Raw genomic sequence first — 26187 nt, forward strand, 5'->3', positions numbered from 1 at the left:
GCCATCAATGTGAAGAATGCACCATCAGACAACATTCCGGTCTGCAAATCGCCACTGAGACTTTGTTCACAGATAATATGCCAGATGAGGGCCATAACCTAGAATAGACTTCCAATCCCTCACTGTACTAGGAGATATGCACCTCGAAATGGAAAAGGGAGGACAAATTGGCTACTAAATCTCTGCCTGCTAAACCGAGAGCTCTTTATACCTGAAGCAACTAGCCAGATGACCCATGCATGTGGCTGACATACTGGCGGGAACGAATATCACTACAAACTCATCCCCGGTACTCCTACCGTGGGGGGGTGGGGGTCTGCCAATCCTGTCAGTATTTTTCATCAAAGTCACCGCAAGACCTCCGAACTTCGAGAGCCATGGAAGGAGATCAAACTGAGCATTAGTCTTTGGAAGCTGGAAACTTCCAACCCCAGACTCCCATCTACCAGCATGACAGAAATGCCACAAAAAACAAGTCAACGACCTTCATGCATGGATTTCAAACAACGTCCCCCTACTGCTCCCAAAAAAAGCCCTTCACACTCTCACAAAAGTAGTAAGCTGTCAAATGGTTCAGCCCCAAATTCTAGCTCCTCAAAAAAGACAAACTGGAAACTAAAGAGAACATTACCTACCAACAGACAAAATGGCTTCCCCACGTAAAACTCCAAAAGGAGCAGAAACAGTACAGGCAAAGAAACTGCACTGAGTTTGCGCAATAAGGCCAGAAGGAAAGGTTAAAAATGATCCACAAGGACCACCTAGACCAGAAAGGACCATCACAATCAATTTCAGCGGTAATCCAACAGATGTACCAGAAACCTATGCTTTTGCCTACCAGCCCCAGTCCACCACATCCCCTTGCCCCGCCCCCTTTCCCCCCCCACAGGGTACTAGTCCATCAAGCTTGACTTGCACGATGCCCCTTTCCTATCCCTCCTCCAACCATCGATTATGCAAGGAACCGCCCCTCGGACTTTCAAAACAGCCTTCGGCAAGTCTCTTCTTGGAGAAAAAAGCATGGCAGACCCAAACTACCAACCAACAAGATAGGAAGACAGGGTAAGATAAACCACACTACTCCGTGTCTCGCCAATACCCAACCGAGAAGGGTTTCCCAGATTAGTTAAACAGGCTACACAGAATCTAGAAACATGGCAGCCAGACTCCTTCTGAGACTTCAAACATCAGCTTGGCCTTATGAACGCTCCACTGGCTCCTGAACAAAAAGAATTGAATTTCAAAACCCTTTGCATTACTCACTGCACCTTCCCTGGCAGCGTCGCGCAAGTCACTACAAGGAAATCCATCCGCTAAAAGCCAACCAGAGCGCTGCGGTCCAGTGACACCGCATTAGTAAGCGTGGCAAGCTTCCATTAACGATGCCACAGAAGCTTGTCCTCTCTACACCACATAATGAAGAACTACTTGGCCTTCAGAAATTCCCTGAACGCCTGGCTATTCCATGCATTATTGAAGACCAGATCAAACCCAAGCACCTCGAAAATCAGCCCTCCCCATCTTGGCGACTAGGTCCAGTCAGAACCTTCTCTTCTTACTCATCAACATGCTGCACGCCCCAATACAATGCCATAATTGGGGACTCCAGCTGGTCTCCCAAACACTAAGTGGGTTCAGAATGGTTAGAGCTCGTCACCCACAGACATCAGACTTTGCATCAAAACAAAACTAACGTGGATCCAATTGGTTCATTCACGCTATTTCAATCCAAACTTTCTGCCACTAGCCCTCCCGTACCTCAGTCTTTCACCGTCTTACTCTACAGCCAATCAGTCTGTACACACAGAAGCAAACTATCAGAGAAACACTACTGCTCGCATCACCCACGCCCCACACGCAGCTACCACAGCCTTGCAATAAGCACTTCCAAGTTGAGTAACCAATCCCCTCCTTTTCCATGCATCAGTTTCATGGCTTAGAACAGCGGCTTCGGAGCGCTATTTGGGTACTGTTGCTGCCCTAAAGGGGAAGTCAGGCCGAGTAGGGCGCGTTCGCGCGGGTCCCAGATGTTGTTTCTTTGCAATACCAGAAGCGCCATACACCGACTAGATATGCTGAAATCCACAACATTCACCTTTAAAGTCCGGCAAATGGGCGAAGGAGTTTCCCAAGCAGATCACTGCATCAAATCCAGATCCTGGCTTCGGCAGGTCACTCGGGAGGGTCAGCCAGTTGGCTTCTTCGATCACTGTAGGAACAGGAGGGTTGTCAGAATAGGAAAAAGCAGAAGAAAAAAAAAGGAATACAAACATAGGAAAGACTACTACACAAGACCACCATACCCCACACAAAGGGATGCACAGAGCTTTCAGAAAAGGGAACAAAGGAGCAGCAATTTAACACATAGGAACTTTTCAAAAAGCGGTCATGTATTCGACTATTTTTGGGGTGGACATAAGCTTTGAAACCTCCACATTCAGCATTTTGACCAGAAGCATGGCTATATAAGGACAACTGGGTGATCGCGTTGTGCACAGCATACACGTGACAACTCGTATGCATACTCACACATACAAACATACTAGCTGGAGCCAGTTAGACAGTAAGGTGTATATAGATAGTAATGTACTAAGCTTATGCATTCACTAGAAACATATGCCATTACTATAGCGCCAACTTGAGAAGATCTGCATTCAACACACCCTTATACGCCATGTCTGATACATATACATTGAGGTTTGTTTTAATAAAGGCACACAACATACTTTCAGCAATTTGAAAGCTCCAAATAGTTACTCTAGAATCTAGCGCTGCAGTCAGGGAATACCAAACTTGAAAAGTAAAGCCCCTTCTCTAATCTCATGGTCCAATTAGTCCCAGCAAGATGGACTTTTTTTTAATAAACAATAAGTCAAAAAGATATGGCAAATACATCAGTGCAGCATGAGGACATGTAAGCCTCAGCATTTAGCACTTGAGATTACACTTAATTGGCCATTAAAAAGATGAGGTAATGTTAAGACTCAGAAATTGGCATTGTAGATTACATTTTCAATGAGCTTCAAAAACAGTATTTAAAAAGGAACTAGATCAGCTTAGAAGAGCAGCCTCATAAGAACCAAACGACGATGAGGTGCCACCCCACAGTCAGCCCGGCGTGCAGAGGGGAGATGCCCAGAGGATGTGAAGAACCTTATGTGATCTCAAGGAAGACCAAGCACCCAAGCTAGCAACTGCAGACATGGGCATCAGAAGGACGAGGTGCCACCCCACAGTCTGCCAGGCGTGCAGAGGGCAGATGCCCAGAGGATGTGAAGAACCTTATCTGATCTCAAGGAAGACGAAGCACGCAAGCTAGCAACTGCAGACACGGTATGAGCAAGCAAGGATAACTAGAATCTACATCTTTTTCAGAAGTGCCAGGAAAGGTATGGTTAGCATTTTTCGACTTCCGCTGTAGAACAGAAGGGATGGGTTGCATTTAGTGATTACACAATAAGTTAAGTGTAGAGACAGAAGGGGCCATTTCAAGCATTCTGGTTTCAGATCTCAACGCTTGCATGATAGGCACACAAAGAGAGGCCCACTTCTCATTTTTGATAGAGACCAATACACTTGCATCTACCTGTAAAGTGTGGAGACAATACAAGGAAGCACATCTTGTGCAGCACCACACTGGAGTATTCCAAATAGAGTCAGCAAGGTTTTAGAAGAGTGAGATACAATTGCAACACATTGTAGAATGCTTTTATTGCAGCCAGTCAGATAGCACAGCAAGTAGTGTGTTCACGCCTTGCAGAGCCTGCTGACGCAGGTTTGAATCACGGCAGTGCCAAACTCAGCCTTTCATCCTTCCGAGGTTGATAAAGGAGCACCACACCCCGTGGGTAATAGGCAGCGCTCGGAAGTCTGAGGGTTGGTAGCGCTATATAAATGCTAAATGATGATGATTATTGTGAAGACGGTGAATCAGCCTGAGGTGCGTTTTGTTTTATGGTAATTGAGAGGATTATCTGAACCTTAGTGATTGTTTTTTTTAAATTAAACAACTTTATAAAATATACCAACTGGGTATTCTTGGGCTCATTCAAAACAAGAGACCAGTGTCTGAGCTAAAATGGATATATTTGGTGTCTGTAATATGTAAATATCCCGGGACAGGCCCTTTCCTCTCAGCATTAAAGCCTGAAAGAGAAGCGCAGTATAAGATGTATAGGACGGGACAGGAAATAGAGACACCCAGACAGGAAATAGAGACACACCAGACGGGAAAAAGAGACACACCAGACGGGAAAAAGAGACACACCAGACTCGCTTACTAGCCCATCCCGCCTTCTCCTTTGCAGATCTGCCCGAGCGCCTGGGGACCAATTCCGTTGGTGAAGGTGTGCAGTACAAATACCTTTGACATAACATTAACTCGCAGAACCACGCCAGTCTTTCTATTTTTTTTTATAGCTGGATAAAGCTACATTTCACATTTGGACTGTCTATGACTTTTCTCTGAGCAGAGCTCCCAGATAAGTCAGGCAGCCGAATTTTAACAGAGTGCTTTGGGCTTTTTACTAAAGATCTCGTAATCTTTGTCCTTGAATAAGAGTCATCTTCTTCAGAAGGGCCCAAGTCAAAACCTCTCTCCAAGGAGGTACCGAGGGTAATGTGAGGAACAGATAGATTCCCTCAGAGAACGCAAACTCCTTCATCCCCTTCCTCCAGAGATGGGACTGGAGTGTGACGCAGCTAATCCGCAGTAGAAATAAAGCGCCCAAGGCACCGGTGCGAAGGCGCCCCTCGGGACCCTCCCATATGCGGCAGGCAAGCATTCTATTGTCGCATCATCTGCATCACAGGTCTTGTTCAAAAGGTTTACTTGTCATGGATCCGAGCCACGTTCGCCTGCAGTGTTTAAGGCCAGGTGAGGTATGGCCCAACAGCACACCGTGGGACACACTTATCGGGCGCTCTCGTTGAGACTCCAGCAGGGGAAAGAGTTTTTTGATTCTATGAGTAGACAGGAGGCTTCATATTATGCATACCAATCTTTACTTCTGAAATGAGTGCATGTTTTCCATGTACGAGGCCCTGGGGTTCTTTCTCCCTGTCATTTTCAGTAACACAAAATGCAGTGCAACACAGGTTTTAAACCAGGCCCTGAGTTTAGGAAATACTTTGTGTTTAGCGTGTTATAAGAGCACAGTTATAAAAATAGCTTAAAACTGGCATTTTGCCGCCAGTGTCTCGCCCACGCACAGCCTGGCAAGAGATTTTTGTTTTAGGTGCTGCACATGCGGGGGACAGGGTCGTCGTTTTCATTTAATGAGAGTTAGCAGGATAAGAGCATCATCCAGCTCCCAAACAATTCATGAATGAAAAGAAATTACAAGTATCTTTTCATGTAATATGGCAATAGTTATATTACCCCTGAATGTCGGCACAGGTGATGCCGCGTCCTGCGCGGTTTCACCCGAGTTCTACTGCAAGGCTACTCCCTCGGGTGTTGCTGGTTACCACACCCTGCTAGGGTGAGCAGCTTGACGTGCGCTTGCTCAGCGTATTCCTCCGTTACAGCAATAGTTTAAGCTGTGTGTGAAGCACATTAACATTTCCTTGTTGGGAATTACATTGTATTATTAATTTATTGTCCTTCAAAGAAAAGAGACGGGTTGGAGGAGGTCGTCATTAACAGACCTATGGGGGGGGGGGGCCTTGCCTTCCTATCCAGCCATCACTCAGACCTCAATCCTACGCTAACCTTAGTATTTATTTCATAGACCCATTCACACAATGCTCTGTCGGTCGCCCTTTCCCATTAGGTGGAAGCTCCCCGTAGATAATTTAATAATGCAAACATGTTCAGGATAACTCAGTCCGTCCACTTCCCTTAGGCATTTCTCCTCCCCAAGAATGGATCAGATTAGATTAGAGGAGTCCCCACAGCTCCAGTCAGTTATTCATTGGCCTGCTGGCTTATTTTCCGCTACTCCTCCCACAGTCCTTATACTTGCCTTCATAAAGGCGCTAAAGTCTAGGGCCCTTTTCTTTTACCTCACAGGGACATCCTCTTGCCTGGGGAGCAGGCCCTCACGACATTGACCGAGCAGTCCTGGGTATCCTTTGCCCTAAAGAAAAATGCCTAAGAAGGGGATAGATGAAGACTGGTAACTGAGATTGGGTCAGATATTCCAGTTTGCTCAACTGTCTAAAGAGGGACGTATCCTCCAACTTCCCCATTGACATGCAAGTCCTGCGGGGCTTCATTTTCAGATCTGTTTGCCTGCTCGGCAACACCAACATCTTTAAAGAGCGGCATAAATACCCCTCATGTGTCTTTATCCCAATATGGCAATTAGACAATACCGCTATTAAAGATATTTGCAGGAGGAAGGATGGCTCAAATGCAACGCATTCCTCCTGGAAGAGTGCAACCCAGGTTCAGATCCTGATACAGTGCTTGGAAACCGCTTGATGGTATTAGAGGGGGAGGGGAAATTGAAAATCTTAACCAAAATATCCTTTTAGAACCCGCCCCTATAGCTGCTCCTCCCAAGGCTCTGCCAGTGCCCGTTAATACATCAAGCAGTGTGAACAATTTCTCCTCTGCTCGAGGGGTTCAAGCCCAGTTTTTACCCTCAGGGGAGTTTTTGTTCTCCAGTGCCCAGCAAGACACCTCGGAAGAATCTGGGGGGGGGGGGGGGGAGGGGTGCGTTTGAAGCTAGTAGGGGGTGGGGGGGGGGTGTTATTTCAGTCTATCATTACCTTGTCCGTTTTTCCCCCCTTGACCCTTCCCCTAGTGGCCAGCCAAGCCAAGCAGGATTTCATGCATGCAGAGGTCACAAGCCTCATTTTTCCCCCCCGAGGGGTGGTGGTCCAAGCATCCCTTCACAACTCTCAATTTCTGAGCACAATAGCTCTAGTCCGAAGCCCCTCCCCCCTTTTCAGGTGGATTGCATAAGGTTACACCTCAGGGATGCGCACCTGATGTTTTCCTCAGCTGGAGTGCTTCTTCAGTGCAGGGCTTGCACTGGGCATTTTGCCTTGTCTTTTTGCCCTTTTTTTGTCAGCTTCCTGGTATTTCCTGGTATTTCACCAGGTTAGTAAAGCCACTGATGGCTCACCTCAGGTCTAAAAGACTCAGATAATATTCTGGTTTTGGCTCAAGATTCTCAGTTTCTCCAGACTCCTATGGAATTAGAGGTGCCCCTTCTAGAGTCATGGGGTTTTGGTTATAAATACAAACGAGTCCATATTGAAGCGGCGCAAGGTGTCAATTTCTGAGCTTCAACATGGACCCCAGGCTCTGCATCCTTCTGTGCTGCAGGTTTTTCTTAGATAGTGAAGTAAATTCATCTCCTCCTCAAAGAAGGGAGGGTCTCCCATAGACGATAGCGGAGTCTGGGGGGGATCATCTTCCATCCAAGTTATCTTCCGACCCTCTATCACAGGGCGTTACAACACCTCAACATCAATCATCCTCGCAAGAGTGTTTTTTTCTGTTCCCAGAGAGCAAGCAAAGACTCCTTTAGTGGTGGTTCAAACTATTAACTGCCTGGATAGCAGGGTAAACTTTTTGGTTCCCCTTCCGGAGGTCATTCTGGAATCAAATGCCAGAGTGCGCTGGGGGTGCCAGGATAGTTCAGTTTTTTTTCCTCAAGCTGTGGTTCTCACTTTCTGGATAGGATTTGTATTTTCTCCTCCAGAGGCTTCTCTCCGACTCGTCAAGTCCCTCTTGAGCCAGTCATTAAGGGTCTCTGTCTTTTATGGCTTGGAAGTGGAGTTCTTCTTGGGGTTTCCAGGGGTTTCACAGAAAGATGTCGGGGTCATCAAGGTTTCCTGGGAGACCTCCTCTACATTAGGCTACTATTTAGCAGCTATCTGTAGATTACATGGTGTGTGGCTCAACTCTTCCATCCCGCTTTTGCCTCCAGAAGTAGTAATACATTTCTGGTGGAATGAGTTTAGAAAAGCGTACAGGTATATAAAGGGGTTAGATACGTCTAGGGGCGTTTTTGTGGTTAAGGGTGAACCACAGGGTAGGCTCTTCTGGGTGCACAGGGCCCTCAAGTTAATTTGCATTAAGGTCCCACTTAAAGCTATGGTTCTATGAGATGTTAAGGTGTCCCATTTCTCCCGCTCTTGGTTTTATAATGAGGATTTGTCTTTCCAACAATTGTTTTCCAGGATTGCCATGTGGTTATGTCTTGTTTTCTATATAACCCTTCTGTTATCAAAGTATTGGATGTGGCCAACAAACGTTCACCCCTCAGAGAGTAACTTTCTTTATCTCCAGTGTTCACCTTATTACTATTATCTAGGTTTTCCAGTAGATGGTATGTCATTGAGTGTTTGAAATATTCTGCTTTGAAAACCGAGGAGCTTAATATTCCTAATGCCTCTCAGCTGCTAATTACTATACGAAGCCCTTTTGGCATCCCTGAAATCCCCCCACCCCCCATAGCAGGGTCGATTCAGTAGAGTTCTGCGGGATTCTGGAATTGGCACATCTTCCTGGGTTCTTTGCAGTCAAGTCTGCTGTAGCATCTAAGACAGCCCCAAGGAGGGTGGGGGGGGGGGGGGGAACGGCTTAGCCTACAGAGGAATTGTGTAAGCAGCTGATGGGCCCATAATCAAAACATGTATCTAATTTTATTGTATTGTCATTATTGTATTGACCATATTGCAATTAATATGATGCAAGGGCTTCAAACTTGCATAATATAAAGCCTCCGGTCTTGGGTAGAAGGGATGAATTCCAGCGATTTGTCACATGGCACAATAAGCAACAGTACACAGGGCACATCTCTGCCCCCCGTGCTGCCTTCTGGTTATTCAAAAGCCTGAAGACCCGCGCCAGCCATGCTGCGTTAAGAACTATAAACTGGTGGGTGAAATCAGAGGACAAGGATTAGGTATTCAAAAAAAGTAGCAATGGGTCTCATATGAACGCCCAACGAGTTAGTTCTGTCAGTTTATCATTTCCTGATAGGTAGTTGTAAATCACACCTGTGCCATGGATAGTGCATCCCCGACCCCCAATCAGCCAGTGGGATTAAACTCTGGGGAGCCTCAGTGGGCAGTGGCAGCAGCGTGCCAGTGAGCTGCTAGAAAACAATGGGGCCCTGGCACTAGAATGTTCTCATGTTATGTAAATGGACTTCCTCTCATTGCAACTTCTCACCCCCATTCAGTCGGACAGTATGAGCGCGCACACCATCCCTGGGGACCCAATACATGATTGGGTTAGACACCATCATATTCCACCACCGGGTGCGCCTAGGCACGGTCCTCAACCCAAGCATAACTTGAAGCTGTGCCCTCACCCCACTGGTCAAAGGCCTCCTCTTTCCTGCGGTTCCATCGCTGCTTCAGGGCATACTTGAGCATCTTGTCACTGGCGTCCACGCTGGTCATCTGAAACCCTTCTTCTACCAACATGATGGAGTCCACTCTGCAGAGGAAAGAAAGGCACACTGAATGAATTATTCAATACCACAGACCTCTCTGTAAGCGCTAGACCGGGATACGAGCCATTGTTGCTTCGGGTTGTCTTGCTTCCAAGACAAACGCGCTGCCCCTGAGCTATCCTCCCGGCCTAAAGGATAGCCAATGCCTCCCTCGTACAGATAAAAATAGCGCCATCAGTGGGGGAGAGCATTCAGGGGGTGAGTGAGACGAAGAGGCAACATGGAGGGAGGACACAGCACCTAGTAAATGGGAGGCAAAGTGTGCCCTTGTGGGTGTGGCAGAGGAACCGAGATGCAGGGCACCCTCACGCCTCTCCATCTCCATCTCTCTTTGCTGCATTAGGTTGCTTGGGAATGCACCCACATGAAGATGGCAGCAAAGTACCTTGGTAAGAGAATCAAAAAGTGTAAAGTGTAGACATTCCTCCTCCTTATGGCTTTCGTGCAGGCATGGGATTCAGAATTTTCCCCCCAGGTACTGCCATAATGGTACCACCTGGCCATAAAATGGCAACAGTGTACTTGGGCATACCTAATGCCTATACAAGAGCCAAAACCGTCTCGATGTTTTTTTTTTAACAATACTTCATAGCAAGGAACAGATGCAAGGACACACATGCTGCTTATAAATCAAGTGCCAGAGAAACACTTGGATAAGACATTTTAAAATTACACCGGTTACAATTAAGCCATTATCTTTTATAAAGTCGCTCAGAAAGACCCTAACTGGCTCAGTTTAACTTCTAATCACACTTAGAAACACACAGTTTCTTTATTACGGTAAATGGGGATGAGCACGTGTCTTTGTCTTGGCTTACAAGTGCACGAGGGTGCACTCTGGCGTGCTAAAAACACATGTTGGGCCACTAAGGGCTGTCCATGTGTCTGCTGCTTTTCGGATGAAGAAAGTCTTTAATGGGTTTTCTCCATCAGGCAGGTGCAGATAAGTTTTAAAATATTGGAGAGTGAACAATATATTTTCCAGTGAGTTACTTTTTTTCAAATTTTACAAGTTAAAGAATCTTATTGGACCCTTAGTGTTCACTGATAAAGGATCCTAGTTCGGAAAACACTGCCTGTGCTTTTTTCGTAGGCACACTTACAGGAGAGGCTAAGGAATAATGCAAACCATGCTGCCATGGTAACCTAGGAGGCACCCACACGGATGCCTCCGTAAGCCTTGAGGAATGTGGTGTAACCATCTTGTACCACAGAAATCCGGTCGGCTGTTGGGAGACCCGACCTAGTGCCTACGAAAAAAGCACAGGCAGTGTTTTCCAAACTAAGATCCTTTATCAATGAACACTAAGAGTCCAATATGATTCTTGAACTTGTAAAATTTGAAAAAAGAGGAACTCACTGGAAAATATATTGTTCACTCTCGTATTTTAAAACGTATCTGCACCTGCCTGACAGAGAAAACCCATTAAAGACTTAAGAATTTCGTCATCCGAAAAGCAGCAGACACATGGACAGCTCTTAGTGGCCTAACATGTGTTTTTAGCACGCCAGAGTGCACTCACATGCACTTGTAAGCCAAGACAGACGCGTGCTCATCCCTATTTACCCTAATAAAGAAACTGTGTGTTCCTAAGTGTGATTAGAGTATTGGGCAACCCACAGTAGGAAACCCCACAACAGTCCCTTGTGTTTTGTATCAGTTTAACTTCTGACATGTTAAAAAAAATAATAATAATCTGAATCTTACTTTTTGGGGGGGGGGTCACGCTGGAGAAGCATATTTAGACACGGCGCCAACATCCCGCAGCTTTTGGGACACCTGGAGGGCATCGATGGATTAACCCGCCTGATCTGGAGAGTGGCGCGAGGCTGCCAACCGAACTCCTGAAAAGGGTGAAGCAGAAGAGTCTGCTGCGGTGACCTCGCAGGGAAGGGAAGTCAAGGCCAGGTCTGGGCTTGGTGCCACTACCACACTCCAGACCTGTGTAGTGGTGCCCCTCTGCTCCACCATCAGGGCTCATCCTGTGGATTGGGAGAGTAGGAGATCATATGTGAAGGTCAAAGCACAAGACATGCTGGAGAGGGCATTCATTGTGTGCAGCTTTATTTGCACAAGAGAGCAACAATGTGCAAATAAAGCTGCACACAAATGCCCATAAGAACCGCAAAAGACACAATGCAAAGGAAACCATGACCTGACAAAGGGAGCCCCGTTTCTTGGCACTGGAACGTATGTCTTTGATTTGACTTTTATTAAGCGCCTTAAGCCAAAGCGCTGGTATGCACGGGCAAGCCTAGGCTCTTTCAAGCGGTACAACCAATAAGGCTGTGGTTTAAGCAGCAAGCCCCGATAACTTCCACAGAGAAGGGAGAATATGTCACGTGATGAACAGGAGAGAGGGTGCGAGGACCACGTGGTCTCATCGACTGGATATGTGCAAGCAAGAGACCAAACACCGATTGTCAAGGAAGTCGCCATCTTGTTGCAATAATGTGCAACTCCCTGCTCATTTGTCGAAGAGTAAACCCGTAAAAAGGATCCGTTTTTCTCAAGAGGGTGCAGGGATGGGAGGGGGGTCCCCTTATCTGGTGTAGATTCTTTAGATTTCATGAACATAAATTGAAACCCCTTGAAAGTCTGGAGTTTGATTGTACAACCTCTTCCGGCTTGATTTCTTGTGTTCTAGGGAAAAAAGGGGTATAGGGAGTCTTCCGTCGCCGGTATGAGTGCACCTTTCCCCTGCCACAGGCACATGTGCAGTCAAGGTCCAGACACGGCGTGAAATCCTTTCCCCTGCCACGGTACCTGTGCAGTCAGGTCCAGACAAGGCGTGAAATTCCCCTGCGATGTCACCTGTGCAGTCCCAGACAAGCCATTAAATCCTTTCCCCTACACAGCGCCTGCAGTGAGATCCAGACAAGGCGTGAAACCCTTTCCCCTGCCACGGTACCTGTGCAGTCAGGTCCAGACAAGGCGTGAAATTCCCCTGCGATGTCACCTGTGCAGTCCCAGACAAGCCATTAAATCCTTTCCCCTGCCACGGTACCTGTGCAGTCAGGTCCAGACAAGGCGTGAAATTCCCCTGCGATGTCACCTGTGCAGTCCCAGACAAGCCATTAAATCCTTTCCCCTGCCACAGCGCCTGCAGTGAGATCCAGACAAGGCATGAAATCCTTTCCCCTGCCACGGTACCTGTGCAGTCAGGTCCAGACAAGGCGTGAAATTCCCCTGCGATGTCACCTGTGCAGTCCCAGACAAGCCATTAAATCCTTTCCCCTGCCACGGTACCTGTGCAGTCAGGTCCAGACAAGGCGTGAAATTCCCCTGCGATGTCACCTGTGCAGTCCCAGACAAGCCATTAAATCCTTTCCCCTGCCACAGCGCCTGCAGTGAGATCCAGACAAGGCATGAAATCCTTTCCCCTGCCACGGTACCTGTGCAGTCAGGTCCAGACAAGGCGTGAAATTCCCCTGCGATGTCACCTGTGCAGTCCCAGACAAGCCATTAAATCCTTTCCCCTACCACAGCGCCTGCAGTGAGATCCAGACAAGGCATGAAACCCTTTCCCCTGCCACAGCGCCTGCAGTGAGATCCAGACAAGGCGTAAAATCAATTCCCCTGCCACAGCACCTGTGCAGTGAGGTCCAGACAAGGCATGAAACGCAGAAGCCATCAAAGAACCTAGTGATTAAAACCGTATGCTTTGCAGAAGGCACAACGTGATAGTTTGGGATGCCTTAAAGCAAACATGAAAACCTGGTCTTGTGGAAATAGAGTGCCATTGACGGCAGGAAGAAAGTGTGCCTCTTCTCTTCGTGTGTACTACGAAAAATGAAACTGGGCTTCTAGCTTCCAATTCATGTCGAGTCCAGCCTCTAAGCACAGGAGCAGATAGAGGCCTGGCTGCTCAGGGTGGTCTTGCTTCCAAGACAAGAACGCAGCCGCTCCCGTACACCACACAACAGAAAAGTGGTAGTTTCGGCATGGTGAAACTAATTTAGACTTGGTGTTAATGTGGGAAAGTAACCTCTATAGGTTTGTGCACGCTGTGATTGGGTAGTAGATGCAGCTTCTTTTGTCTTGTGAACATCTGGAAGGAGTTTTCTTTGTATATATCAAAACACCAAGTGTTTATAATCCCAGTACACCTTTTACATGCGTTGGCGAATGCTTTAGCCAGATCTGCTTTTATGCTTCTCCAAGCCATGGGCCTGTGCCAGGCCTTCAACATTTGCAACAGAAGATCCTTTCATGTGGAGTATTGGTGATTTGTTTTGCTGCGGTGGTGGTTTGACTGGAACACCACAAGGAGGAGTGCGTTTCCTGCCTCAACATTCTCTGAAGGTTCACGGGTTCCTTCTCTCATGGCCCTATGCCAGGCAGCGATCCCTGCTGCGCTCTATAGTTCAAAATCCTTGCGCCATAAACAATTTTGCAGCCCCTTCTCAGGACATTGCTCTATGTCTTTCGGCTAAAACACATGCCAGGTCCATACATTTAATCAAATGTCTATCTGACTGGCCTGGGATAGGCGCTTAGCAAGCATTCTATTGGGTCCCATTGGTATCTCTATCCCCAGCATTAACAGAAGGCGGTCACCTGCGGGCATTGCCATAACATGAACATGATCCGAACCATCAGCGCCACACGATGGGCAGATCAGCCTCATGCCCAGGAGCAAGCATGGCCACTCGACTAGGTGCCATACGTACAGTGGAGCACATTTAGCTGCAAGAGACCTTCTTGGCAAAGATCAATCCATTGTCCCATTGAACACCAGTAAGCTCCTGACCCAAGTCCACCTCCCACTGCTCTTTCAACCTCATATTCCCCATTCAACAAACATCCATACAATGGAGACACCGGACGCCAGCCATCCTCCAGCTCATACATCAATAGTAGCAGTGCAGTAGGCTCCTGTTCCGTTTGCCAATTTTCTTGTTGCCGCCTTCAGATGTTTAGGTACCGTAAAAACTGGCCTTTGACCCTCCACCGCCTATACAGAAATCCACGACCCACAGGGCCTCTATCCTGTAGCAGACACTTATAGTGGTTTCACCTGAAAACCATCCCTCCACATACTGAAGTTGCGCTGCATGGTAGAAAATCTCCAACCGTGGTAGCTGCACACCACCGTCTCTTGTATGCCATGCAGAGGGTATTCAAAGCAACCCTCTGGCCCATGTCCCCAGAGAAATCCCCTGATCAGTGTCCAGGCGTCGAGAAAAACAAAAAACAAGCTTTAATATAGTAATGCACGTTCACGAACGCGTAAAGTAGGCGCAGCAATATCGTTTGCACTAGCACTACCCGCCCCATAAGAGATAATGGCAATTTAACCCAAAATGTCATGGATCATCACAACCCCTGCACTGCCCTAACAGTGTTCCTGATGTGCATGTCGATGTGTATGCCAAGATATTTGAAAGTGTGTACCTCCCACCGCAGTCCCAATTCCAGCAAATCCCTATCGTCATAGTCGCAGTCCCGCCAAGGGGGCGGGAAGAGACATGACCAGTCTTCTGAAAATAATTCCAGACAGCCTAGAAATAATAGGATAATGGGCAAGTTATGCTCTGGCTCGCATAGGTACAGGAGGACGCCATCTGCATAAAGAGAAACAAGATGCCTAGAGCCTAACACCAGCTTCAGAAAACTCCTGCCATAAACACACAGCCAGCGGTTCCAGTGCCAGGATATAAAGCATGGGCGGGAGCAGGCATCCCCGTCTGCATGTCCCATACTGGACACCTGCCTCCCGTTCACCCTGCTCACCCGTTGCATGTATATCGGTATAAACCAGCAAATGAAGCCCTCTCCCATCCTAAAGCCTCAATGCAGTGCACATCCATTCCCACTAGACCGAATCAAACGCTTCAATAGCGTCTAAGGACGCCACTATATATGGGGCATTTTGTAAGTTAGTCTGGTCAATTATATGCTGCAAGCAACAAAGGTTCATAGGGGCGTCTAGGTACAAATCCTGTAAGGAATCAAGGCACCGATTAACATGCGAAGCCGCACAGCAAACATTACAGTCGGTATATTGACGTCCTGGTTTAGCATCACCACAGGTCTATATGACTTGCAATGCTTCGCTGGTGTCCCAGGTTTTAGTATTGGGACAATCAATATTTCTCGCATGCTAGGTTGGAGTAAAAGCTTTTCATAAGCTTCCTCAAACTTTCAACAGGACAGGAACAAAAGTGCAGCCAAAGGTTTTATAGAACTCTGCCAGGAGGCCATCATCCTGCAGAGTCTTCCCTGTTGCCTTGGACGCAATTACCCCACTTAGCGCTTCCTCCGTCAAAGGCAGTTCCAGTGCAGTAGCTCACTCTGCAGTGAGCCATGGCAATCAAATCTGGGACAGCACAGAGCGCAATTCCTCCGTGTCGACCGGCCTCTCGAGTTTATATAGTCTGATCGCCGTCTGAGATCGTCAAGGAGCAAGGCAATCACTGAAAGTGTAGTGTGATCGCACACCGTGGTCGTTTCGTCTTGCAAAGCCACGCTAATAACCTTCCCAATTTATCTCCCTCAACATGTGCACGTGCTGCATGCACAGAATAGTCAAATCTGCAGAGCCTCTCCCACAGCGCCTTACATTTGGTCAGCAGCAACTAAAGCTCAGATTCGGCTGAAGAGTTCTTAAATTCGTTCGATTCAACAATGCAAATCTGCTCATCCAGAGGCCCTCTCCTCCTCCAAGTCTTCCCACAAAGATCTTCTAACCCCACCAGTTCCGGCCATTACCTCCCCTACAGTCACCACTTTCAGAGTCTCTCGCACCATCCCCAAATGATCAACACTACCCACATTAGTCAACAAGAAGGTCGCAAGGAAATCCTCCAGTCGATCTCTAAAGACGTCAGCCCACAATAACTGCCGACATGCGCCACGTCGGAATCAGGGGCCTGGGTCCTCTGTTGTCCCAACACATCACCATCGGGGAGCGATCCGAAGCGGAGCGTCCCCTATATTCTGCACCAGAGAATTCAGCCAAATATTCAGCCCCTACAAGCAAATAGTCGATTCTAGTGAGTATCCAATCTTACCTGCATTGAACTCCCTCCAGATATTAACCAGCAATAGCTCCGTTAGCACTGCGTTAAACCCGCAGACACTGCTGAAGACCTGCCCCGTGCTGAATCCGGACTATCCAAGTCAGGGTCTCCAACGCAATTAAAATCTCTGCCCCAAAGGAGCAGGGCATTCCTCTTTTGGCCAGCTTACTACTCAACGGACGAAAATGAGCATGGAAATCGCCCGAGATGGGTAAGGCGTTGACGTGGCATACTTCTTGATGCTCCACATAGCCATGCCCAGCCACATACCTGCCCTCCCAGTCAGCTACTACATTCAGAAGTCGAAAAGGAACCACTTCTATCCTTACCAACAATCCTCTAGCAAACTTTCAATATGTGGATACGAACCCACATATTCGCAGTCAACAAATTCTACCAGACTTGCGCTTTTGGTGCTGTTTCAAGTTTTCCCGCAATTTACACGGTCATATACAGGGTGCACATTTTCAAGTTGTAAGCTACAAGCCAACCATAAAAGGTCACTCACCACCTTCATTCTATACAGGCACACATGATTTCTTAATCAACCAGAGTCAATCACTAGCTAATGCCAACAGTGACATGTAGCTGCAGACTGAAACCACTGTTGAGTTGGTGCACCTTGCATAGAAGGGTGGATATCCGTTCTTTGAATGGTTGACAATGTTCTCTGTCGCCACAGTGGAAGGTGGTGTCGTACCAACCAATCGTCGATATATGGGTAGATGTGAATGCCTGCCTGGCGTATGTACCACCATCAGAGCGAGGCATTTGAAACACCTGTGGGGCTGATCATAGCCCAAAGGGCAGAGCTTTGAATAGAAAATGTACGCCGCCCACCACAAACCACAGGTAGCAGCAGTGTGAGTGACGAATTGGAATGTAGATGTATGCGTCATCCAGATTGAGGGACGCGAAGAAATCTCCCGTGTTTTAACAGAGAGCACCCGTTGGGAGTGCCAATACGAAAGGTCTGTGCTTTGAGAAATGTGGAGTATTCTAAAGTCCAGAACAGGCCTTCAACCCCATGACTTTTTCCCTTACCAGGAAGTATCTTGTGTAGAGTCCTGATCCCGTCTGTGCGGCCAGAACCTTTTTCACCGCTCCTTTGGAGAGAAAGGCCCGCAACCCCTTGCGCAGCACATGGTGAACTTTTCTGCTTTTTCCACAGGAGGAAATTTCTGGTGGGGTTTGAATAAATTCTAGCGAACGTCCCTACTAAAGTAGGGAGAGCACCCATTCGCCGTTTGTGAAGTTGCTCCATTGATTGAAGAACTGAGATAGCCTTCCTCCTTCTGGGGTGCTGTAGTGGGAGGGAGGAGCAACGTGTGGGTGAGGGCTGTTCTGCCAACTGGCTCCTGGATTGCGAGGAGCTTCGTCAGCACCGAGTACCCCTGTAGGACTGGGTTTTTTGCCCCTTATACTGGTTTGAGGAGTATGCTGGAGTCTTGCACAAGGAAGATCAATGTCCCGTTAAAGCAGGATTTACCCATCCCAAAGGACTGGTGCCGTTGTTGTAGTGCACCAAGGGAGCAGCCGGTCTCGGTGTATTTTTATGGATAGTAGTGTCTCCACTTTCTTTTCCAAGCGGGTTCCCCCAGCCGCTCGAGCAGCCGGTCTCGGTGTATTTTTATGGATAGTAGTGTCTCCACTTTCTTTTCCAAGCGGGTCCACCCAGCCGCTCGAGCAGCCGGTCTCGGTGTATTTTTATGGATAGTAGTGTCTCCACTTTCTTTTCCAAGCGGGTCCACCCAGCCGCTCGGTATGTCGAATACCTTTGTTTGGTATTCCTGATGGAAATGCGTTGCCTTGAGCCAACACAGTCTTCGAAGTACCATCCTGTTCCCAAGCTGGAAGAATCCGCGGGCAGCGACATCGACAGCTACTGAGATGGCATGGTCTGAAGCTCCCTCACCTTCATGGAAGATTTCCATAGCTTCCTGCTGCTCGTCTACCGTGAGAAACTACAGAAGATGTCCCAGCTTGCACCATAGCGAGAATGGCCATGGCATTTGCCGCCTTAATAGTCGTGGCCATGGTAGTGATCACCTTTCATTTCCGGATGAGTAAGCATTTGCCGTCTTTATCGGGCAGATGCTGGCTGTGTAGGTAGACTGCAGCAGAGTCAGGGGCCCAGTAATGGAGCTTTCTGTGGAGATCAAGACCCTGCCGCAGGTTCTTAACCATCTCGCCAATAGCCACTATCTGACACAAGGAGCTTACCCGTCTTCGAGAGTTGCACCCCAGGCCAGAAGTGAGGAATCGTGTTGTGATCTGGTGAGCACCTTCCTTAGGCAGGAGGAAGAGACGCTGTAGCCATCATGGTGGCTGCAGGGTCATGGCCGTGGACGCTGCGATCATTGGCGCTTGTGGCGGTTCCCAATGTGCTGCCAGATGCAGTAGAGTCTTCCTCGCGTGCTAACTGGCAAAAGCCACCAGCAATATGCAAAAAGGCCATGTAATGCAGCACGCACTGGTGTTAAAGATCCCACTTCTGAGACCCCCACCCCCCCCCCCAAACTGTGTGCCCCAAATAAATCCTACATACTGAATCCTCCGATTATATGAGCTGGCATGGTTTCATATTAAGTGATGGTCCAGGGAAGTCATGGAGGAGCGCCAGAGCGCTTTACAGAGGTGTACAACAGTACAGGTGCACAGCAGAGCGCTTTACAGAGGTGTACAACAGTACATGTGCACAACGGAGCGCTTTTTATGTTTTAGAGGTAAAAGAACAGTTACACAGCGGGGGATACAGAAGGGCAGAGGAGGGGTACAGCAGTACCATGTGACGGCGAGGAGAAGGGCGGGCGGCATCTAGCCAGTCAGGCGGCACGAGGGGTGTTGAGCCCCAATCTAGAGCAGCGCAGTGTGGAGGAAAGGGGCGGGATATAGTGACTACCATCCTGGCCCACAGTGCCTTGCCTCCCCACTGAAGGTCTCCCTTTCATAAAGGATTGTTGGCATCACATCCAAGGATGGAAGGGGCCATGGACTAGGCGTACAGTAGTCACTCCAGTGACACGCATATGCTCCAAGCATGAACAGAGCATGCGTGCATGCGAGGCACAGGGGGCCCAGAGGACACGAGGACTTGGATGTGGGCAGCAACTGGACGAGGGTTGTGAACGCTGCAAGCCTCACTTGTTTAGAGGTCGCTTTTCTGAGGTCTCAGGCCCAGGGTGTCCCAGTGCTAGGCCTGGCACCCAAGAGACAAGGAAACTAGCCTAAGGCATGGCATCATTCCGGCTCCCTGCCTGCACCCCCCGGCACCACCCTCCAAGACCATTAAAGCGGCTTTCCCGCCTGCCACAAGCACAACACTGCGTACCTGCACCCCACATTTCCCCCAAGCGCCTTGAGTGGCCGTATTAAAAAGGTATATGCGCTATACAACCAAGCCTACGGGCGTAATGGGGGGAATTCAATGCCGACGTCGACAGGGGTAGATTACTATCCGGGCAGCCATGCACAGGGGAGCTGAAGAGGAAGTTATGGGTGGGTGAACACCTGTGACTACTGCAAGACCACAGAGCCCAACATATGGCGCATTGGGGCGCGTGGCCGAGCTCTCCCCGTGCACTACACATTTCCCGAAAGCGCAGCACAGAAGGAGGAGCCTTCCTTCCATACGCCGGACCCGAGCAGCACGACTGCAGTCTGCACCCCCGGACTACAACTCCCATAATGCTTCTGCAAGTGCAAGCAGGGCAGCATGGGGGGCGTAGTAGGCAGCGCTCCTGGAGGGCGGCCATTGGCCCAGCCAGTGTTTACTTCTTGCTCTGCGAGAGCCAGCCACTGCACCCGAGGGGGGTGGGCGGCGGGGGGGGGGGCTGTTTACCAGGCCACGCACTTGAGGAAAGTTATTTGAAGAGAGGCATGCAGGAGGGGCCTGCGGCAGGCGGCTTGGATCCAATCAGAACTCGACAGGGGGACAGCGCCGGGCAACTCCCTTCCGACCTGAGAAGGGGTGGAGCGGCTCCGGGTGCCGCTAGTCGCTGCCTCGGAAAGGTAGCTCGGTGGGCTGTGCGCCAGCTGCGGAGATAATCGCCTCGTCCGGCAGCGTGGCTGCAGGCAGAGCCGATGCAAGATGTAATTACCCCCAGTTCCACCCATTGGGAAGAATTCACTCGGGGAGAGGGCAGCAACTGGGGTACAGCTAAAAGGTAATAGTATAGGGTGGTTTAGGAACACCACAGGGTGTATTGTGGTCACTGGGCACCTCTTGACATACATAGGTGCGATGACCGGCCTCAGGGGTACAAGAGGCCGAGGAGCTGCTGCCCGGGTCCAATAAGCTGCCCAGCAGGGCACCAACTAAATGCCGAACGAGGGCTCGGAGGCGGCCGCCAGAGCCCCATTAACCGCAAGCGATTCTCTCTACCACCCTAGCGCCTCACAATCGGAAGGCTACAATACAGCGCTTTCAAACTATCCCACATAAAGAACAAGTGCCACGAGCCGCAGAATACACAAGACGCGTCAGGCTGAGTTGGGTTCTCACCGGACTGGAAAACGGGAAGGAAAAGCAGTCTGCACCCAATGCTTGCTTTCGAGCCCCCCCCCCCTGAAAGGAACCCTTTCCAAACTCGAATTACTCCACCTATCCCAGGAGGTACAACGCCGTCTCCGCCCACTGTCCCATCCTTTAACCACTTCCAACCAGGGATCCTACCTCCCCCAAGACCAAGGACGGGCCAGGTGGGCCGTGCGTACTGTGACGAGGGAGAGTAGGACCAGGAGTAATGAAGATCACTGGTAAATCACAGACTGGGAGCACAGGCCTTACAATACAAAGTGATGTAAACTAAAACCCCAGAAATAATGCACAGCCTGAGTCTACACTGCTAGCAAGGGGAAGCATGCAGCATTCCCCGCCCTGGCTGCGGGTGCAGGCACGCCACACACGCAGGTCCACGCTATGAAAGGGTACTCTGCGCAGTCGCTGCCCCCCCCCCCCCCAAGGCAGCAGGTGCCCCTGCCTGACTACTGTAGCTAAGACAGGAATGTGGAGGGGCTGCTTATAGCCCCAGTGCCCTCATCCCTCCCCCATGTAAGGAAGGCCCTGCAAGGTTGGCAGTGTGTGGCGGGTGATGAGAACAGCAATGGTGCCATTTGCATCTGAAAGCCCGACAGCTCCAGTTAGCTACTCAAACAGGACACATCATTTGAGTGTTGGCCCACTATACCACGCCTTTGAAATCGTCCATTTATAAGGTCAGTGCCAAGGACATGACAAAACAAGGGTTTGAGTAATAACTACAAGTAGGGAGTTACATGACACTGCTTGTTTTGATGGGTTTAAGTTTTAGAAACTGTAATAGATCTTCACCATCAAGATAGAAAAAAAAATACTCCACCTCTACTGTTATTAAAATGATTTATCAGTTTGGTTACCTGTGCACTTTTCTCAGTCATCTATTTAGAACGGTCTGGTTGTAGGGATTACCAGGCAAACTTGAATACACCAGTCAGCAAGCATGTGGTCACGTGCTATAAATTGCCACTAGGGGTCAAACCGTACCTTCTCTATTGTGTGTGATCATGGACAGAAAGTTCTCTCGCTGTGTTCCATCATCAAAAATACCGTGGAGCTCCCAGACATTTGACGGCGGGGACTTGACGGCATTGTGCCTTGGTCAGGTTCTCGCCACCACATTTGGGTAGCTCTTTTGCCTTCACATTTGTACTCCAAGCGGTGTACGTTTCATGGGGAGCACCAACCCCGCCCCCCGACATGGCAAGACGTGTTCGGGGAGGGTTCAACTGTATGTGCGCCCTGCCATGCTTGCAGGACAGGGAGCGGATCCCAATGGGGCCTGCCTGCCTTATGCTGGTGTATAAAAGAGGCGACACCTCCCTGTACAATGGATCCCAATGGGGTCTGCCTGCCTTATGCTGGTGTATAAAAGAGGCGACACCTCCCTTTACAATGGATCCCAATGGGGTCTGCCTGCCTTATGCTTGTGTATAAGAGGCGACACCTCCCTGTACAATGGATCCCAATGGGGCTTGCCTGCCTTATGCTGGTGTATAAAAGAGGCGACACCTCCCGGTACAATGGATCCCAATGGGGCCTGCCTGCCATATGCTGGTGTATAAAAGAGGCGACACCTCCCTTTACAATGGATCGACACCTCCCGGTACAATGGATCCCAATGGGGCCTGCCTGCCATATGCTGGTGTATAAAAGAGGCGACACCTCCCTTTACAATGGATCCCAATGGGGCTTGCCTGCCTTATGCTGGTGTATAAAAGAGGCGACACCTCCCGGTACAATGGATCCCAATGGGGTCTGCCTGCCTTATGCTGGTGTATAAAAGATGGGACACCTCCCGGTACAATGGATCCCAATGGGGCCTGCCTGCCTTATGCTGGTGTATAAAAGAGGCGACACCTCCCTGTACAATGGATCCCAATGGGGCCTGCCTGCCTTATGCTGGTGTATAAAAGAGGCAACACCTCCCTTTACAATGGATCCCAATGGGGCTTGCCTGCCTTATGCTGGTGTATAAAAGAGGCGACACCTCCCGGTACAATGGATCCCAATGGGGTCTGCCTGCCTTATGCTGGTGTATAAAAGAGGCGACACCTCCCGGTACAATGGATCCCAATGGGGCCTGCCTGCCTTATGCTGGTGTATAAAAGATGCGACACCTCCCGGTACAATGGATAAAGAGGCGACACCTCCCTGTATAATGGATCCCAATGGGGCCTGCTTGCCTTATGCTGGTGTATAAAAGAGGCGACACCTCCCTGTACAATGGATCCCAATGGGGCCTGCCTGCCTTATGCCGGTGTATAAAAGAGGCTACACCTCCCTGTACAATGGATCCCAATTGGGCCTGCCTGCCTTATGCCGGTGTATAAAAGAGGCGACACCTCCCTGTACAATGGATCCCAATGGGGTCTTCCTGCCTTATGCTGGTGTATAAGAGGCGACACTTCCCTGTACAATGGATCCCAATGGGGTCTGCCTGCCTTATGCTGGTGTATAAAAGAGGCGACACCTCCCTGTACAATGGATCCCAATGGGGCCTGCCTGCCTTATGCTAGTGTATAAAAGAAGCGACACCTCCCTGTACAATGGATCCCAATGGGGTCTTCCTGCCTTATGCTGGTGTATAAGAGGCGACACTTCCCTGTACAATGGATCCCAATGGGGTCGGCCTGCCTTATGCTGGTGTATAAAAGAGGCGACACCTCCCTGTACAATGGATCCCAATGGGGCCTGCCTGCCTTATGCTAGTGTATAAAAGAGGCGACACCTCCCTGTACAATGGATCCCAATGGGGTCTTCCTGCCTTATGCTGGTGTGGTGTATAAGAGGCGACACTTCCCTGTACAATGGATCCCAATGGGGTCTGCCTGCCTTATGCTGGTGTATAAAAGAGGCGACACCTCCCTGTACAATGGATCCCAATGGGGCCTTCCTGCCTTATGCTGGTGTATAAAAGAGGCGACACCTCCCTGTACAATGGATCCCAATGGGGCCTGCCTGCCTTATGCTGGTGTATAAAAGAGGCGACACCTCCCTGTACAATGGATCCCAATGGGGCCTGCCTGCCTTATGCTGGTGTATAAAAGAGGCGACACCTCCCTGTACAATGGATCCCAATGGGGCCTGCCTGCCTTATGCTGGTGTATAAAAGAGGCGACACCTCCCTGTACAATGGATCCCAATGGGGCCTTCCTGCCTTATGCTGGTGTATAAGAGGCGACACCTCCCTGTACAATGGATCCCAATGGGGTCTGCCTGCCTTATGCTGGTGTATAAAAGAGGCGACACCTCCCTGTACAATGGATCCCAATGGGGCCTGCCTGCCTTATGCTGGTGTATAAAAGAGGCGACACCTCCCTGTACAATGGATCCCAATGGGGCCTGCCTGCCTTATGCTGTTGTATAAAAGAGGCGACACCTCCCTGTACAATGGATCCCAATGGGGCCTGCCTGCCTTATGCTGGTGTATAAAAGAGGCAACACCTCCCTGTACAATGGATCCCAATGGGGCCTGCCTGCCTTATTCTGGTGTATAAAAGAGGCGACACCTCCCTGTACAATGGATCCCAATGGGGTCTTCCTGCCTTATGCTGGTGTATAAGAGGCGACACCTCCCTGTACAATGGATCCCAATGGGGTCTTCCTGCCTTATGCTGGTGTATAAGAGGCGACACTTCCCGGTACAATGGATCCCAATGGGGCCTGCCTGCCTTATGCTGGTGTATAAAAGATGCGACACCTCCCGGTACAATGGATCCCAATGGGGCCTGCCATCCTTATGCTGGTGTATAAAAGAGGCGACACCTCCCTTTACAATGGATCCTAACGGGGCTTGCCTGCCTTATATGCTGGTGTATAAAAGAGGCGACACCTCCCTGTACAATGTATCCCAATGGGGCCTGCCTGCCTTATGCTGGTGTATAAAAGAGGCGACACCTCCCTGTATAATGGATCCCAATGGGGCCTGCTTGCCTTATGCTGGTGTATAAAAGAGGCGACACCTCCCTGTACAATGGATCCCAATGGGGCCTGCCTGCCTTATGCCGGTGTATAAAAGAGGCGACACCTCCCTGTACAATGGATCCCAATGGGGTCTTCCTGCCTTATGCTGGTGTATAAGAGGCGACACTTCCCTGTACAATGGATCCCAATGGGGTCTGCCTGCCTTATGCTGGTGTATAAAAGAGGCGACACCTCCCTGTACAATGGATCCCAATGGGGCCTGCCTGCCTTATGCTAGTGTATAAAAGAAGCGACACCTCCCTGTACAATGGATCCCAATGGGGTCTTCCTGCCTTATGCTGGTGTATAAGAGGCAACACTTCCCTGTACAATGGATCCCAATGGGGTCGGCCTGCCTTATGCTGGTGTATAAAAGAGGCGACACCTCCCTGTACAATGGATCCCAATGGGGCCTGCCTGCCTTATGCTAGTGTATAAAAGAGGCGACACCTCCCTGTACAATGGATCCCAATGGGGTCTTCCTGCCTTATGCTGGTGTGGTGTATAAGAGGCGACACTTCCCTGTACAATGGATCCCAATGGGGTCTGCCTGCCTTATGCTGGTGTATAAAAGATGCGACACCTCCCGGTACAATGGATCCCAATGGGGCCTTCCTGCCTTATGCTTGTGTATAAAAGAGGCGACAGCTCCCTGTACAATGGATCCCAATGGGGCCTTCCTGCCTTATGCTGGTGTATAAAAGAGGCGACACCTCCCTGTACAATGGATCCCAATGGGGCCTGCCTGCCTTATGCTGGTGTATAAAAGAGGCGACACCTCCCTGTACAATGGATCCCAATGGGGTCTGCCTGCCTTATGCTGGTGTATAAAAGAGGTGACACCTCCCTGTACAATGGATCCCAATGGGGCCTGCCTGCCTTATGCTGGTGTATAAGAGGTGACACCTCCCTGTACAATGGATCCCAATGGGGTCTGCCTGCCTTATGATGGTGTATAAACGAGGCGACACCTCCCTGTACAATGGATCCCAATGGGGCCTGCCTGCCTTATGCTGGTGTATAAGAGGCGACACCTCCCTGTACAATGGATCCCAATGGGGTCTGCCTGCCTTATGCTGGTGTATAGGAGGCGGCACCTCCCTGTACAATGGATCCCAATGGGGCCTGCCTGCCTTATGCTGGTGTGTAGGAGGCGGCACCTCCCTGTACAATGGATCCCAATGGGGTCTGCCTGCCTTATGCTGGTGTATAAAAGAGGCGACACCTCCCTGTACA

At 49.5% G+C, this 26187-nt stretch overlaps 1 protein-coding gene across 1 annotated transcript in view; it reads right to left on the reverse strand.

Annotated features, from left to right (window-relative positions):
• Positions 1 to 26187, reverse strand: part of GNMT (glycine N-methyltransferase) — a 78687-nt gene that overhangs the window by 51236 nt on the left and 1264 nt on the right. Inside the window, exons 2-3 of the mRNA XM_069608919.1 lie at positions 9279 to 9406; positions 2096 to 2209 (exon numbers count right to left, since the gene is read on the reverse strand). Coding sequence (XP_069465020.1) covers positions 2096 to 2209; positions 9279 to 9406 — 242 coding nt within the window. The remainder of the gene's footprint in view (positions 1 to 2095; positions 2210 to 9278; positions 9407 to 26187) is intronic.

This window comes from Ambystoma mexicanum, chromosome 4q (assembly GCF_040938575.1).
Source record: "Ambystoma mexicanum isolate Mex_15411 chromosome 4q, UKY_AmexF1_1, whole genome shotgun sequence".
Lineage (NCBI taxonomy): Eukaryota > Metazoa > Chordata > Amphibia > Caudata > Ambystomatidae > Ambystoma > Ambystoma mexicanum.